The sequence below is a fragment of the Trachurus trachurus genome (assembly GCF_905171665.1).
Source record: "Trachurus trachurus genome assembly, chromosome: 14".
NCBI lineage: Eukaryota > Metazoa > Chordata > Actinopteri > Carangiformes > Carangidae > Trachurus > Trachurus trachurus.
Genome location: NC_139903.1, coordinates 14858347 through 14875743, shown reverse-complemented (window position 1 = coordinate 14875743; position 17397 = coordinate 14858347). Strand labels below are relative to the sequence as shown.

The 17397-nt window shown below is 42.6% G+C and overlaps 1 protein-coding gene across 1 annotated transcript; it reads left to right on the top strand.

The window, feature by feature from the left end:
• The first annotated feature begins 1406 nt into the window (after nt 1–1406).
• Nucleotides 1407–16953, top strand: LOC310996719 (forkhead box protein O1-A-like). The gene is made up of 4 exons (XM_083986174.1): nt 1407–2270; nt 13252–13443; nt 13579–14788; nt 14873–16953. The coding sequence occupies exons 1-3, from the start codon at nt 1623–1625 to the stop codon at nt 14770–14772; spliced, it is 2034 nt and encodes a 677-aa protein (XP_083842300.1). The 5' UTR covers nt 1407–1622; the 3' UTR covers nt 14773–14788; nt 14873–16953.
• The last annotated feature ends 444 nt before the right edge of the window (nt 16954–17397 follow it).

Sequence of the window (17397 nt, the reverse complement as noted above, 5' to 3'; positions counted from 1 at the left end):
TGATGGATTGATATGACCTCACATTCAAAGAAAATAGATTTGATCAAAATATTTTTTTGCGTTCTCTTGAGTGTCGAGGGTCATTCAAACAGCAGTAATCATGATTAATGGTGTTTTTCCAGGCGGGAGAACTTGTGTGCAACATGTAGAACCTCAGCGCAGGGTTACAGTAGGAGTGTATTTAGACCTTGAACCCCATGCACTTTTCAAGGGAAGTGCTTTTAAAGTTAAAAAACATGTTAACAATGTACCACACGGATTCCTTCTGGTCTAAAAACACCCATGGCAATCTATTGTCTGAGAAAGTATGTGGAAACAGAGAGCTTGACATTTTAAAGTGCCCCATTTCCACATTTTGTTCACTTTTCCTTAAACACAGCCGGGATTGGCATGATAAGATTTTGGCAACATTTCCTCTCTTATATGTGTGTGTGTGTGTGTGTGTGAACTGTAAAAAAAAAAAAAAAAAGAAAGAAAAAAAAGTACAAAAAAATGTGTGTGGAAAGACACCTGGTCATATGCCGAAATCTGTTGGATGCTAATAACCCAGTAGATGGCACCACTGTGAGGTATGGATCGAGTAAGTCTGGAGAGTTTCTAACAAGGCTGCAGTTCAGTCATGTGTTGGACCTGTTATATTAACTGATATCTACTGAACTGGTTATGACTGGTCAACCCACAATTAACAAGTAACAACAGTGTATCAGACACAAAAACAGAAGTAGCGTTTCAAAAACAAACGGATGGCTTGCCTATTCATGGAAATGAAATCAGCTATGGAAAATGGAGAACTGCACGATAGAAACATGTCGCTCTACGTAGCAGAAGAGCAATTCTTAGAAATGTCATTTTGAGAATGACACGGGGCAAAACTGACTTTTCAGAAGAATCATTTTCTGGTAGTGAGATGGGTAAGGTGAGTTTCACAACGCAAGGGGAAGTCTACATGTTCATCTGTAGCAATGGTGCGTTTAGGTGCCGGCCAAACACGTCGGACCAATGACAACTGTTAAGTAATGACCCCAAGATTTTACAGAATTCAAACAGGACAGAAAACAGTGACAAATAGTAACAATTTTTCACTGACTAAACTAATACGGGATATAATCCTGTCGTAATCTTTTTTCATAATCAATAATACATAGGCCTGTGTGGTATTAGTAGCCTAATAATATCCAAATAAATTATCTTAGCCAATTTTAAAGAAGATAATTGCACATGCAATATAGGCTACATTTGATTTCAGATTTCATTTTAGGCATGATTTCTGTACTTGAAGTTGTAGTTGTAGAGTTGTAGAAGTTGTAGAACCCAGAAGACGGAGCCTGTGAGTGGGCCGTGAATGCACCATCAGACTCCGTACTACTTACCAGTGAGAGAGAGAGCGCCAGACTTGAGAGCTGCAACTAGTCGGTGCAGGATGTTGTGAACTTCAGTGAAGACCTTGAACGGAACAAGCGCTCTGACTGCAGACCTCAGTTAATTTGCGGCATCTTCACTCTGGAGTCTGTTGTGTGAGCCTTTTCTTGCAACTTCCCTGTGTGTGTTTTGCTTATTAGATTTTTTTTTTTTTTTTACATATCTCACGTGTAAGTCTATGTGACAGTCGGTCTGACCCTGACATGGCTGAGGTACCGCCGCCACAGACACAGACGGTCGACATAGACCCGGACTTTGAGCCTCTCTCTCGCCCTCGATCGTGCACTTGGCCGCTGCCCCGACCGGAGCTCATCGACCCGGCAGGCTCCAACACATCTTCCCCGGCTCCGTCGGTGCAGCAGGAGCCGGGAGGAAACAGCGAGTTCATCAGCAACCTCGGCTTGTTGGAGGAAGACTACGAAGAGTACGCAGAGCAGAAACAGCCCGTGGCTTGCAATGATTTTCAATGTAGAGACGGAAACAGCGTGCATCCTCATCACCACCACCACCATCACCAGCATCATCACCTCCAGCAGCAGCAGCAGCAGCAGCAGCAGCAGCAGCAGCAACAGCAGCAGCTCCCGGGGCCGCAGCAGCTGCCTCCTCCTCAGCAACAGGTGCCTCCTCCAGGCGTTGCGCCCCTGGGCAGCGGCTCCGGGCAGAGGAAGAGCGGCCACAGCTCGTCCCGTCGCAACGCCTGGGGGAACATGTCCTACGCCGACCTGATCACCAAGGCGATAGAGAGTTCACCCGAGAAGAGGTTGACACTGTCTCAGATTTACGAGTGGATGGTCAAGAGTGTGCCCTACTTCAAGGATAAAGGAGACAGCAACAGCTCTGCGGGCTGGAAGGTGAGTGTCTTAAAGCGTCAGTGGTGTAGGATGAATCTCAGAGGGTTTATATGTGCAGGGTTTAAAAAAGAACAAAAAAACAACATTTACTCCTCTTGCATTTGTCAAATTAAAAGTAAACACTCAAACACACAGTTTAGTAGCAGATGGCCCCAAAGCAAATTATTTTTAAAGAGTAGCCTAGATACTCCTTTGTTATATTGGTCAATGAGTGCAGAGTGCTTAGTGTAAATTGAATGCAACAGATAGGAACAGCACTGTTCACACAACACAGCTACTGATCCCTGATCTGCTCTTGTTCTTGTGCAGGAAGTGGAGAAATCAAAAGACAAACCATTTACTGTCAGATCATTAAATGCACTTTTTTTTTTTTTTTTTTACACTTTGTGCATGTTATGGTGAGAGAAGTTCACAGATGCTGGGAATTATGTCCATCTAGTCTACACAGAAGTTCAGAAACCAGCTTCCTCCTGCTCTGCTGATGCGTTATAGATAAATTGTGGATTTATGGGCCTTTTATTATGTCACAGTAAGAAAATCACAGGTATAAATAAAAACATCGCTGATGGCAGAGTTCCAGGTGTTTTGTTTTGGAAACATCTGTGTTTTTTCCTATATCCTGCAGTCTGTGATGTCACAGCAATTGTTTTCTGTCGACTGTAAACAGCAGATTACCTGAGGAGCCTCAGTTGTTGTGATGTGGTCGGTGTGATGTGACTGACACCTTTAACTCAGAGAGGGAGAGATAGAGAGAAAGTACCAGCACTTTTCCAACCTGTATGTTGACCTGGTTTGGTAAAAGTGTTAATGCAGTAAATGTCACATCATTACTCTCCATTCGTTATGACTAATAGAGATGCTTGGTGTAAAATTACTGTAATACTCAAAATAAACTGTCACTTCTGCCAGAAACGAATACATTTTTTCAATATTAGGCTACTTTGAATCTTATTTCAGCTTAAGTGGTGATGGTCACACACCAGGCATGAGTAGTACGCTAATATAATAACAGGAAACAATTCTTACAATTTTTCTCCCATTTCCCCATTTCGGAGAGAGAGAGAGTGTAAATGCAGTTTATTTTGTGAGACGGTGATAAAATGAACCAATAACGTGATTTCAGAAACACCCTGATTGTTCTTTTGGCTGCAGAACTTTAGCATCTCAGTAACGTTTGAAGTTTCGGAGCGGTTTCCTCTGTCAGTGGCAGTGCACGCCTCTCTGCTGTGTCAGTGAGAAAACATACAGCTCTAAATCAGCAAAGCACCAGGCGGCATGTGAATGTAAACATCCCATACACCCAACCCCCTGGGAATATTTATCTCCATACAGGTTAGTCAGCCTCCTGCAAAAAATAATAAAGATTTTGTAAAATAACAGGGATGCAGGTTTCAGATATGGCTTTTCCTGAGCAGACTTTCCAATGTTGCTGCAAAACACACTGACTCATGGTCTGTGCAGCATTTCCATACTCATGGAAAATCCCGTACTGTCCTGAAAATTCGAAGCTGGAGATGTGTTGGACATATTTAGTACAAGGGACAAGATGGAAGAGCATTTGTCTGATGGCCCCACAAGTATGGAGGAGCAGGGCTGTCACAAGAAGAGTAGTACAACATTTCCTTAAGTTCCTTAGGTATTTGAAAAGGCTTTAGAAATAGGAACTGTCCATAAAGGTGCATGTTATTCCAGATCTTGATAATGAGGTGAAGTTAGCCAAAAAGGTCGAAAAAATAACTGTGGACAAAAGAAAGAAAGTTATCTGCACACAGTAGCAGACGCTAATTGAAACATACGCACACAAAAGTCAAATTCTTACTTCAGCTTTCAGCCCTTCCTGTAACCCCTGCATCCTTGTGAGTCGTAATTTTAAAGCTATGGCAGGAAATGCCTTTGTGAACCTCAATCAAATATAGTTTCCATTGTTTTACACCCCACATGAAAGCTTGATCACAGCATGCATCATGACTGACTGGCTCTGCTAAAGCTCCCTCTTTCTGTGATTCTTCCTTCACATGTTCTTTAACATTGGTGAACTGGTCGGTGGGAAAACAAACAGATTATTTTCCAGGGAGGCAGTGTGTGAGTAAACGTTTCGGAGCTAACTCGACAATAACAGGAGGCGACACAAACAGTTCAATCAGTGTTGGGGAGTGTGTCGGAGGGGAAGGGGCTGGTTGAAAGGGATGCTGGGAACTACGTCAAACATCCTCCATTCCTGAGCTGTTCGCTCATATCTCTGTGTTCCTGTCTTCTAGAGTTTCCTCAGCGGATGCTGCAGCTTGGAGAAAGGGATTGCAGCTCTTTATCGTGTCACTTCCCTCCGTGCCCTCTCGCAGGCCTTTTGCTGAAGGTGTTTGTGTTTGTTCAAGAGAAATTCAGAGAGTCTGCAGACTGTTCATTTTTAGGGCCAAGGACCAAGATCTCTAAATTATTGGACCTATCCCTGCAGCTCTTTAAACAACATATTTATTTTGTATTGCTTAAGTTTTTTTCCCCAGTTTGAAGCCCTGGTGATGGCCCCTTGCGTGATGGTTGTGCAACATAAGGTGCTACTATCTCATGCTTAGTTTCACATCTTCATATCTGCAGATTAACTGGGATTGGTGGCGACATAATATACATGTAATCACAATCGTCATATCTCACCTAAGATAATTTTCCATCCTGTGATGCCATTTATCTTGAGAGAGTCTGGGCTCCATGTAGTCCTGGCCCCTGATGTAGTGTTATAATAATATAGAGTGCACTGATACAATCATTCTGTTGCCTGTGCTGCAGTTGTGCAGTAGTTTTTAAGTCCCACAGTGGAATCACACTGAATTCATCTGATAATCTTTAATTTCTTATAATTATTTTTTCTCGTTAATACAACTGCAAACACCTTTTCATCCAAAACAACAGCTCCAGTTTGTTTATCTTAAACACATCTCTGCTCCAGTCTCTGCATTTCTGAATGCTGGCATGCTCACCGGGCCTTGGAACCACCGGCTAATAGTTATTTTTACACTTTCCTGTTAAAAAAACACGACAGTCCCCCCACAATGAACTATGATGCATTTCCTGCCTAGTGGATGGAAAACAGTGCCATGTGTTAACATCCCCGCCCTGCAAAACACGAGGGTCAGGACTGGAAAAAAAGAAGGGAGAGACCATAGACCATGTTTGTGCATCTAATTCTACATGAAGTCATTTTTATTCCATTTCAGCCTTCTCACCATATGGTAAAAAAAGAAATCTCCAGTCCACTTTATTATGTATTTGTCACATCCTGGCCTTTGTATTGACTCTTAAATCCACATATATGAGTTGTAATGACAGGCAGAGATAAGCCAGAGACCTCGTGGTGGGTGGAGGGCGTTCAGTTTGAACCTCAGTGATTATTACAACTCCACCTAGAAAACTGTAGGTGGGTGGAGGGCAGGATGGAGGCGATACTGGTGCTGTTAGAGCTTCCTGTCTCCCTCATGTCAGTGGAGATTTTTTTTTGTTTTCCCTCCAAAAAAACGGTGTGGCTGGCCGCTTAGTGAGACACAGAGGGCCTCTAACTGGGAGCACTGGTTCCCTTGAGATATCAGTGGGTGTTTGGGTGGAAGTGTGCAGCATGTTGAGGTACTTTACCATCTTACTGGTGCTGCCACTGTTTTTCTCAGTGAACTGTGACCTTGAATGATGGAACAGGAACTAACACCACAGAGTTCAACTGGCAGTGAGATTCTCTATTCATTTCAAAACATGTAAATTACATGCTAAATATATTAACTGAGGTACTTTGTTGAATGTGAGGAAATGTGCAAAAGCAAATCTCATATAAGGCCTGTAGATGTCATAGGAGCCCCTACATGCCTGCTGCCACCTGGTGCTTCATGTTTTCATATGTGGAAATTAGTGGTAGACAGTGTTTATTCAGGATGAGTGGACTTGCTCAGTGGAAAAATCTACTCCACGTCCATTCGATCACGGGACACGAGTGGACCTACGGAGTTGGTAAAATGCATACTGTCATGCAGCCCACATTTAGTGCAAGTTATAGCAGAATCAAAGGTGATGCTCGTGTACTAAATAATGTTTGTAGATGACAGTGTCAGTGAACTGGAATACCCTCCAACGGAGGACAGTTATACCTATTCTGACTTTGATCCTATTTCCTATGGTGTCTCAATTAAATTGGTCAACAATAAGTTACACTTGTGTATAAATGTGGGATACACAAGTGTTGAGTAGATTTCAGTCAGGATGGACACAGCTCAACAACTGTTGAAAAAAATGGAAATGTATTCCAAGTACTAACGTGAGGTTTACGTTTGTGATTTTAACCAAAATTTTGGATAACTATCAGTTGGTTTGGCATGCAGTTTTGGCCACAGGAGCCACTTGTGGCAGAAAAAAAAGAAGAAGAAAAATCCCTTGTGGCTCTAAAACCATTTTCTTGACAGATCATCATTATAAAAGACGTATTTGTATTGGTGATGACAGGACATCTACAGCTGCAAACATGCTCAATAATTCTTCTTTGTATTGCAAGTTCCATCCATGTCGAGAAACAAACTCTTTCTGTCTAAAGTAGCTTCAGCAGAAATGAATGGGAACCATCAGGGAGGCTGGTACCAACTTGTTAAATACAACTGTAAATACTTGACATTCACACCAGTCTCAGATGTACTTAAAGCAAAGAGGCTTGTTAGCTGCTTTTAGCATGCTAATGTGACAAACCCTGGTTGTGAACTTGAAATTATTAATCTTTTTTTAATGTTTTATTTATAAATTCATTTTAAAATGAATCATCCTCAGAGATGTTTCCATGAACTCAGTTTGGGGACACAGGCCAGAAGAAAAGACAGCAGCTACTGAAAGAGGCTAGGATAAAACAGACCTGAATAACTGCCAGCTATTTGTCTTTGGATCACAAGGTTAAAAAGGGAGGTCTGCCCTGAACTTAAGAGGCCCACTGAATGCTTCAAGTAACCCCATGAAGAAAGGGAGGCTTGGGGCAGGGGCTTTTAAAGTGGAGCGATCGTGGCTTGAGGGAAGGAGCAGAGCTGTCAGCTGACTGGCTGGCAGTGGGCTGAGGCCTGTGTACAGTCTGCTGTCTACACATGTGTGAGTCTGTGGAATCTGTGGCATGTCGGTTTCTGCATTGACCTCCAGCCTGTGCACGATAATAATCCTCCCTGTATATTATGCTCACAAAAAGAAACCTGGCCTCAAAGCCTTTATTCAAAATATAAAGGACATTGTGCTGGGGGAAGCAAAGAAATATGGTGCAAAGAAAGAGAAACAGGGTCAGAAGTGATTGAGATTAGCGGCTAAATCTTGTAAAAATGAGTTAGCCTTTTTAGCCTGAAAAGTGTGTAAAGAATGTGTGACAGACTGATAAAGACTGGAGATTAAGTCTCTAATCGCCTCATTATTTAAGGATATTTTCATATCATTTAATTGGGGTTGTGTGTTTTTTTTGTTGTTGTTGTAATCAACAGCTCATCATGTGAGGACGTAGTTGTGTCTATATTCTCAATTCCCCCCTCCTTGTTTATCTAAAGCCAAACTCCCAACACAAAGCTCTCCGGTCCCTTTCATGGTCCCACTTTGAAGCCATTGCAGAAGTAGGTCAGTCAGTTTGATGCTCAGTGTTAATGAAGTTGCCTGCATTGTGCCTGGAGCCACGAAGAGGCGACATGGTCTGCAGGGTTCATCTTCTTCTTCTTCTGCAGCAGCAGCGGTGCTCACCTTTTTACCACAGAAAACTGTAACAGAAAACTTTGTTCTCAGGCTCATTTTCATTTTCAACTCGGTTTGCACTTCTTGGGTCAGAAGAGAAGAGTGGGGGCGGGGGGTGGTTCACAGGAAGACTGTGTCAGGAAGTGGCTCTTACTTTTACTGTAATCTCAGCAAGTGCTCTGTTTTCTTTTATTCACCCCAGATATCTGACTGCTCTGTTGCGGCAGCAGCGTGACAACAGTTTTGAAAGACGACATTGTTTTGTTTGCGCTTTCTGTGAAGTTTTTTGTATTTCATGTGCAAAGAGTTAAGCTGATGTCATGCATACCAGTGGAACAAACTGAACATAGACTATTATGTATTGCTAGTGAAAAAATAATCATTGATACAGAGATTCCTAATTTCAGACATACTGTCCAACACTAATAGGAAGTTGCTGTTGGCACCGACAACGTGAGCCACACAATCAGCTAGTTAACAGAAGTATTATTTCCTACACGGCTGAGGACCCAGCCAACACGTACACACACAGATTGGTGTGCCACAGCCAAGCTTCTTTGTGGTTACAGGCAAGATTAGCAAACTTCCTTGATTCACTGTTGATGTTTTGATTTATGGGGGATTCTTCCAGTGTTTTGCCTCATTCTGCACAGCTTCTCGGAAACAATGCTTGGAGGGCAGTTGAACCCACTGCTGAGGTCAACGATGCCTTGATTAGAAGTAATAAAATGGTTACATAACATTTAATAACCGCATAATAAATTACATTTAGCTCGAAGTGAAACCACGGAATTAAGAAGAAATTAATCATTCTCATTCTTACAAAGAATCGTTTGACTAAATCCATTGCACCATTATATAGCCTACTTGTGGATTTTGTGCCATCTACTTAGTTTGGTGCTGCTCGTGGCTAATGTTAACTAATATTAGCCAATTTGCGGTATTGCTGCATAACTTGTATTACTGTAATTTGCTGACCTTGTTTCTGTTACATGTTTTAATATCTCACAGATGAACATTTCAACTAACGTTGTGTGTTTGCTTATTTCATTTTTGCAATAAACCCACTGACATATTATTTTGTGACATGGTGAAGCATATCTTAGCAGTAGCACGGTGATAACGTTAGAAATCAGTACATTACAGATGTAATCAAAGTTTGAAAATTAGTCACTGTAAGCTAATTGTCATATCAGACCATGAAATACATCACACAACTTCTGACTCTTTTGAAATGAGCAAGTCTGCGTTTTGTCGTTTAGCAGTTCAGCATTTTACTAGTGAAAAAAATCATCCTCTCTTAAAAGCAATGTAGTCTCACTGTAATATTTTAGTCTTGCATGTAGTAAATGCAAATTAGGAGAAAGTCTTTTTCTTCCTTTCAGTCCTTCACCACCACTAGCTCGACATCAGACCTCATCAATGATATTAAAGTGAGTTACTGATTTGAAAAGCAGCTGCTCTCCAGCAGTCGGCCTCCTGGGAGATCCTGTGTCCTGTCTGTGGTTTTGTCTGGTGCTGAATGTGAAATGTTGGGACCAATTGCAAGCGAGGCCACTTTCACTGAGGCTGCACCTGTCCCTGCAACTGGGCCTTGTTTGTTTACTTGTCCTGCGACCGTTACTGCAAGCCTCATGCTTCGCTACACAAGAAACAGCAGCTGTGTCGATTGGATTGTTTTGAAGTCCAGTAGGAGGAGTCATTTCGTACTGCTGCAGTGAGCCTTGATGAAACTGATCACAGATGATTAAGAGATCATTGGGTAAATTGGAAGAGCTGTAAGACGGTGGAGGTCTCTCCGTAATCTAATGCAGGTCTTTTAAGTCCAGCCAATTATCTCATCTGGGCAGCAACAGCTCCGTCTGTAGAGAGACAACAGGTTTCTGCTGCCCTGCATTTACAGCGTGCTGCCCAGCATTATGGCACTTCTGAGGGCAAACTGAAAATAGATTTTGTCACAAGCAAAAAGACCTTTCCCTTGTCAGGTGTTCTCGCACCAGATGACTTAGGGCCCATGTGATATTAAAACTCACACATTCTTCAGTATAGCGCCAGTTTTTGTTCAGAAAGAAATGCTGTTCCTTCACAGAGTGACATTATTCCTTCGCACGTTAGATTTGTTACAGATATGGTGGTCAAAATTTTAAGAGAACTTGGGCTGATGAAAAGCCAGGAATGATACCAAATTAATGTTGAAAATCAATTTAAAGGTAAAAAAAAAAAATATATATATATATATTTTTTTTTTGTCCTCAAGTTGAGATTGGCTAAAGACAAAGCTGCAATATATTACAATATTTTGTAATAACTGTGATGTATGTATGTATGTTATAGCTTGTGTTGGACCACTGCTGTAGCTACTCAATGGATCCTCCCTCCTAAAAACGTACGTCACTTACAGCCCTCCATAATCTGTGCCTGGGAAATGCCCTGGTTGCTAAGAGAGGTCAGTGAGGATCATATAGATTTCTTAACGCCCCGCTGTCGTGCAGCTACAGGTGCAAATATTTTAGGTCTTCAAAGTTGGTTAAACATGAGAGCCATAACAAAACGTCTTAAGAGACATTTAGCCACAATGCAACATATAATGCACCTTGGGTCGTGCTTTCAGAGAAATAATATGCGAGTGGGGCACCTCATGAATTAGTGACGCAGGGGACGTCTTTTGTTCTCTTTGGGCTGAGGTGAGGTCTGTCTCAGACAAGGATTATCCCAGGCGGGGTAGAGAATGCCTCTTCTCAGGGCCCAGTCATGCAGTCCATGATCTATTGTGGGCTCTAATCAGAGGCTACAGACATTTGCATATCACCAGTGATCTCAGCCATGTGTGAGCAAGACATGTCATTTCGTGAGTAGAATAAAAGGTCTGTGCAGCGCGCTGCTCCGATCTCAGGTCCTCCACTAATGACTCATTTCCTGTCTTCGCTTACAGTTTGAGATCAAATAAAAGAAAGACAGAAAAAGGGGGAGAAAAGGTCATGAAGTAAGTGAAGACAAGTCAGAGTAAACCGTGTATTTTGTGTCGACTCCACCTAACGCACCTCTGGTTGTGCAGGATGTCCTCTGACACAGGAAGCCTCATTTAAACGTCAGTGGAAGAGCAGGGAGGAGTCCGGTTGGTGGGGTAGGGTGGAGCGGGGGGGGGGGGGGGGGGGGGGGTTATTCTGTTGTGGTGAGTCAGAGGGGAGACCGTCCATCCCAGCACGTCATATCTGATGCTTCTCCTCCGCTCTCTGTTCCTGCTCCATTCAACCTGTTTGCATGTCTCTGTCAGCGCCGGCTGAGGAGCTCGTGTTCAGCACACAGTGAACTCATTGACCCCGGCTCTGCCAGCAAAAACATCTCACTCTGCCACCCTCCCCATCCTCACTCCGAACTCTGTAACCTCCTTTTGCTCACCGCTCCCACTCTCAGGATAAGGCTTCAGAGGGCTACTGTTGATATAGCTTGAAGTTGAACTTTGCCGTGGTCCACTGCCTATGTATAGGGCCAGTCATCCATAAATTAGAGTTTAAGTTTCTATTATTATTTGGTCTGGTGGCCATGGTTACACTTTACTTTGTATTGTACCTCACTGAACTATCCTCATCATGAAATAGTTATTCTGTTGGAAAGTATCACAATTATTCACATGAACTGTTCGGTAATAAATCAAAATCTGGGAAGATATAATTACAGTATATGTCATATTAGTAATGATTGAATGTGAGTCAAATTCTGATGATTAATAAGAACTGAATGTGTCTGCTGAAAGCTTGTCCACAGCCCAAGACCAGTACTTCACAGACACACTCAGACAATCTGTGTGTTGTTTTCAGTGAGTGTCTTTATCTCCATGCTTTGTACATCCCTGGTGAATCCTGTGGTTGGGGACATCTGGCTTTACTAACTGCAGGGAGCTGCTTTTGGGTTCACATGGGTATTTAGGGGAAATTCCCTGCTAGTTCGTCTTGTGTTGCTCTTTGGTGTTTTATTGTAGCTTCCATCCAGCACAGCCATCAGCTGCACACGAGGAAGAGTTTGTCCAGAGAGACCAAACAGTACACTACGTCTGTGTCCTGCGTGACCGTCTCACTGATCCCCAATCATCGTTGTTTTTCTTCCTGAGAGAATTACCGCAGGAGGTGCCTTCGCATCCTTTTTAAGGTTCATAACATAGCATTAGAGAAAACGGGCTGAATGAGGCTTTAGGTGTGTTTGTGTTAGCATAAGGAGGACAAATGTGACCACAGTGAAAAAACAAGGAGGCCATTTGGGTAAAACCAAAGAAATGCTTTCTGAATTACTTATTTCAGTTGCGTCATTGAGACAAAACACAGACAACATTGGATCTTTGTGAGCATAATCCAACAGCTGTAATGTTTCTGATCAAACATTTTCTGTAGCGTGTCTCCTAAAAGCAAAAAATATTCTCTTCTTGTGTTGTCTTTTCAGTTTGCTGGAGCGATGCTGCTCCCAGTGGAAGGGTGGGGATAGGGCTGTGCTGATAAAACTGTGGAAATCACAGGAAACATATGAACATTTCAAACTGTGAGGGGGCCAGTGGGCGACAGACCAGCCAAACAAAAGCACCACTTGTAGTACTGTATTATGCAGTAGTGAGCAATACAAAAGATAAACAACATACATAATCTTAAAGCTGGAATAATTCTTCATGCCAGAGGAGAAGAGGCTGAATCTGATACAACTGAAAACATTTTTTGAAAACAGTTTTATTTCTTTAGCCTTCAACCCGAGTTTCCCTTTTCATTCAGGTGAAATCATTAAAACCCAAATTGTAGGCAGCAAATCCTTTATTTAGAGTAAAATAGCTGCCACCACATATCCCATCCATCCGTGGGTCCCATGCTCCAGAGCGAACTGTTTCTGCGGCTAAAGAGAGTGAAGAGGGAGTGGAAAAAGCTCAGTAGACATAATATTGTTGGCAGAGGATGTGGATGTATACGTGCCGTTCATCTGCCGGATTTTACGTCACACTCAGCCTCTTAAGCTTTTTCTCCACTCTGTATGAAACATTACAAACACCCTCTCATTTAGTTCCCATTGAAAAGCAACTAGAGGTGACTAAGAGACTACGAGTTAACTTTTTGTAACACACTGTTGGCATGTGTTTGCATAAATTGCAAACCTTTGAAAAACACTTCATAGATGCCCAATGCCACCATAAACGACCACTGAAAAAAAGAATAGTTTTGTTGTATGCCTCTTCAGACTAATGACATCCAGAGACAACGTACACTTAATGTATTCTTCTGCCATCTAGAACTCCATCAGACACAACCTGTCCCTGCACAGTCGGTTCGTGCGCATACAGAATGAGGGAACAGGAAAAAGCTCCTGGTGGATGTTGAACCCAGAAGGAGGAAAGAACGGCAAGTCACCTCGACGCAGAGCCGCCTCCATGGACAACAACAGTAAGCTTGCCAAGAGCAGAGGAAGGGCAACAAAGAAAAAGGTACAGTTCCTTTTATTTATACAATAATCAGATAGTGGATGTCTATCATTACACGTCTGCTGAATCCAAGTTCATCATAACACACTGTTGTTTATGACAGCTTATGTGAGGTATTGTTCTTTTTCTCCGGGCCAGATGGCGCTACAAGAAGGGGTTGAGGGCGGAGCTGCCAGTCCTGGTTCCCAGTACTCTAACTGGCTGGGAAGCCCGAACTCCCACAGTAACGAGGACTTTGAAACCTGGAGCTCCTTCAGGACGCGCACCAGCTCCGATGCCAGCACTCTGAGCGGTCACCATTCACCTTTCCCGACTGAACAGGAAGACCTGGGGGAGCCCGACGGCCACATGATGTATCCTGGAGCGCCGGGGACCAAGATAACCCCGACCCTGCCCAGCCTGTCTGAGGTGACCGGGTCCTTGGTCCAGTGCGGTCCAGAGAACGTCATGGAGAATCTGCTGGATAACCTGAACCTGCTGTCCCCTAAAAACTCCCCACTGGGCTCTGACTCCTCACACTCCTCCGGTGCGGCCATGCTTCAGAGCAGCCCCTACAGCTCGCCGGGCTTGACCCCACACTCGCAACAGGACTACCGAAAGTGCATGTACGGTCCGGCGAGGATGAAGTCGCTCCCTAACCCCAACCCTGCTCCCATGCAGACACTGGCGGAGACCAAGCCAAGCTTTGGGGCTTACGAGAACCAGTATATCTGCTCCGCCGGCCTCCTCAAAGAGCTGCTGACCACGGATGCGGATGCCAGCAGGGACATGATGTCCTCTAGGGATACGCTGGTGTCTCAGGTTGGGAGGGGAGGTTGCCTAATGCCCACTTACAGCAGCCAGAGCCATGCTGGAGCTCACAGTAGAGTAAAAATGATGAATCCTCCTCAGAGTCACCCAGTTCCTCACCTAAGTCCACAAGCTATACATATCCAGCGTCCTTCAACCTCACGAGACTTGAATAGCTGCAACATGATCCCGCTGAGTAGCCTGAGTAGTCTCTCAGGGGCCCCTCCTCGAATGACCGGCCTGAGGACATGCATGCAGCTGCCCCATGGACACCCAGCTCACACTAACGATGTCTCGGTGAGTTACGGCAGAAGCAACGGCTACAGGGAACTGAACTCGGTTCACCCTCACGGTCATCAGGAGCGGCTGCCCAGCGACCTGGACAACATGTCCATCGAGCGGCTAGAATGCGACATGGAGTCGGTCCTCCATGAAACCCTCATGGACGGTGGGGCACTGGACTTTAACTTTGACCCCACAGCTGGTTCTCATGGGTTTCCGCCGAGGGTGAAGACCACCACACACAGCTGGGTGTCGGGCTAGGATCCGTCACAAACAGGTGAGAACGAGTCTGGCAGTAAGTACAGTCATTACAAAACAAATGAAATGTTCTCCAGGTAACGTATTCTCTCCTCCCTCACAGGTTTTCACCATCAAGCCGGTGCTCACCTTCCTTCAGAGGCAGGAAACGTCAATCCAAAGAAACCATCACCATCACTTTCACTTGTTTGAGCTGCAGCACTATGCATAGTGGAGTATTTTATTACTTTACGCTGAGGAGACAAAACAAAATACGTTTATCACTCAGATATAGATAGAAAGAGAGAAACTGACAAGTCTGCATTTGCAAACTATACTCTTGTTTACAATTGCTTGTCCAAAACTGGAAATATGTTTATATTTGTTTATTTTTGCTGATTAGTGGCATATTAAGATATACAGTAGAATATATTACATAAGAGAGAACCTGACAAAAATGCAGATCTTAAGAAATCTCTCAAAACGTATGACCATCGGATGAAAATAACTAGTGCTGGGTTTAAATGAGGCTAACACAGCAGCTATTCATACCAGTGTATCATCTGCATAGTGATATTAATATTATTAAGTAGCAATTGAAAAAACTCAGAGGAAATGTATAGTGACAAAAGCACATGTGCATAGCAGATTATAAAAAAAACACCTCAAAACTCAGATTGGCCTATGCACGTCTGAAGCATTTACAGAAACATGATGTGTTTGAGTGCTGTGGAAGGAGGCTCAGCCATATCTCCTCACCATTAGATGCCATTAGAGTGTGAGACAAGCTGCATCTCTAAGTCAAATTAACTCATCCAGCATATACTGTATGATATTTATTTTAATCTATCTATAGCTGTTCAATTTTTGCTTTGTACCTTTATGCTTGTAAAATATGTGCCGATGCAATGTACAATGTATATACTGTATTTGAGTTTAAACTAAATTACAGATATATTAGACATGTTGCCTTTTGAGAACAGTTTGCAGAAAGTCCATATTAGTCTCAGTTAGTCTCCACTAACTTCTGGGGGTTAGGATATTATGATATCATAATAATGTATGAAACACATTTCAGCCTGCCTTTGGTTAACTGCAAAGTCATGTTGATCCAGTTGAAATAAAAAGCTGTTTTTTTTTTTATCACTTTCTGAAAAAGGGACATTTTGGGAAATTTTCACCTGACTAATGCTGACTGATACAGGGGGAACAGGGGTGGATATGATACGATTTTTAACTGACCAGTCTTCAAAGTTTAGCTCTAGTGTTTTTTACGCACCAAAGAGTTTCCTACTCTGCCAGACACAATTCAAAGAAGGTGTTCAGGGTCACTCAGCCTTACAGTGTTGTACATATTATTTTCTTTAGCAGCGCATTTTTGTATATGAAGGTTTTTGATTACTTGTAATTTGTGTTAGAAATGGTTGTTTACATATGTCAGTCCAACCTGAATCAATAAATGTAATACAGTGGGGTCCAACAGGAAGTGGTCTCAGACATTTGGACCACACTGTACCACTCATACCTCAAAATATCTTACCTCTGAAGTGTTGAAGGGATTTTTCCTGACATTTTCCTCAGTGAGTAATGTATTGAATCTTCATTTTTGACATGCAGAGTTTTGTACATATTTTTGTGTATTCTCTCTTTTTTTGTATTTTATTAATGCTGAATTCAATTATTTGATATTTGGACCTGTTCGTTCGTCTTTGCATTTCTAGTGTTTATTTGTGCTTGAGGATTATAGCCATTAGTTTATAGTAAAAGTTTTAAATTAAACATGAATTTGAGTGAAATTGTACATTTTGAAAGATTTTGTGTGTGTAGTCACCAAATGATATATGTGAATTTGCATGTTATCATTAATCCTTTTTTTTTTTTGCTTTTCGCACATCATTTCATTTCTCTATTAATTGAATTTCAACATTACTGTAAATGATGGGTGAAAAGCTAAAGTGCATAGACATGACATGCAGAATATCCTGATATCATAATCAGTGAATCTTGTGGTGTAACAAGTACCACATCTATTATTGTTGATGCCCATTGAAAATAATTACACAATGAGTGCATTTTAGCTACCTTGCACAAATGAGTTTAAACTTTCAAAAATACTTGAGCATGTTACATTTCATTATTAATTATAAATGTTGAAGAATGCAGTTTTTTTTTTCTAAGTAACCCTTTCCAGTGGATAAATCACCATGTGAACTTGCAATTAAAGGATGAAAAACAGAATTGCCTTTGCGTGTCTTTATCAAAGCAGCTTTATAAGGAGAAATATTGCTCGTTAGCATCAGCTCCTTACCTTTATTGGAAGATCTTTTCGGCTCATTTAGTTTGTTTTGAGAAGACTGTAAACAACTTGACCTAGCATGACTTGAAGTCATTACTGTCTTCAGCTCCAGTGCCACGGAGCATCTTAAACCGTGAGGCTGGTGGTGGTGAGGAATGAGGCTTGTGCAGGATAAACACCCCTCATTAAGCACATACAGTGTGCAGCCCACATGCTCTCGTCCAGATTCTCAGAGGTCAAACCAGGTCACACAGGCCAGTGTAACTGGAGGTTGAGATCACAGAGCGTGCCTCTGTTCAGTTGTCCTTTACCAAACTTGTTTAACACCTCTGATGTGTGAGACAGTCACTATA

Coding starts and splice junctions, on each gene's coding strand:
- LOC310996719 (XM_083986174.1), top strand. CDS start 1,623: ATGGCTGAGGTACCGCCGCCACAGACACAGACGGTCGACATAGACCCG. Junction 2,271..13,251: donor ACAGCTCTGCGGGCTGGAAG/GTGAGTGTCTTA, acceptor TCTGCCATCTAG/AACTCCATCAGACACAACCT. Junction 13,444..13,578: donor GAAGGGCAACAAAGAAAAAG/GTACAGTTCCTT, acceptor TCTCCGGGCCAG/ATGGCGCTACAAGAAGGGGT.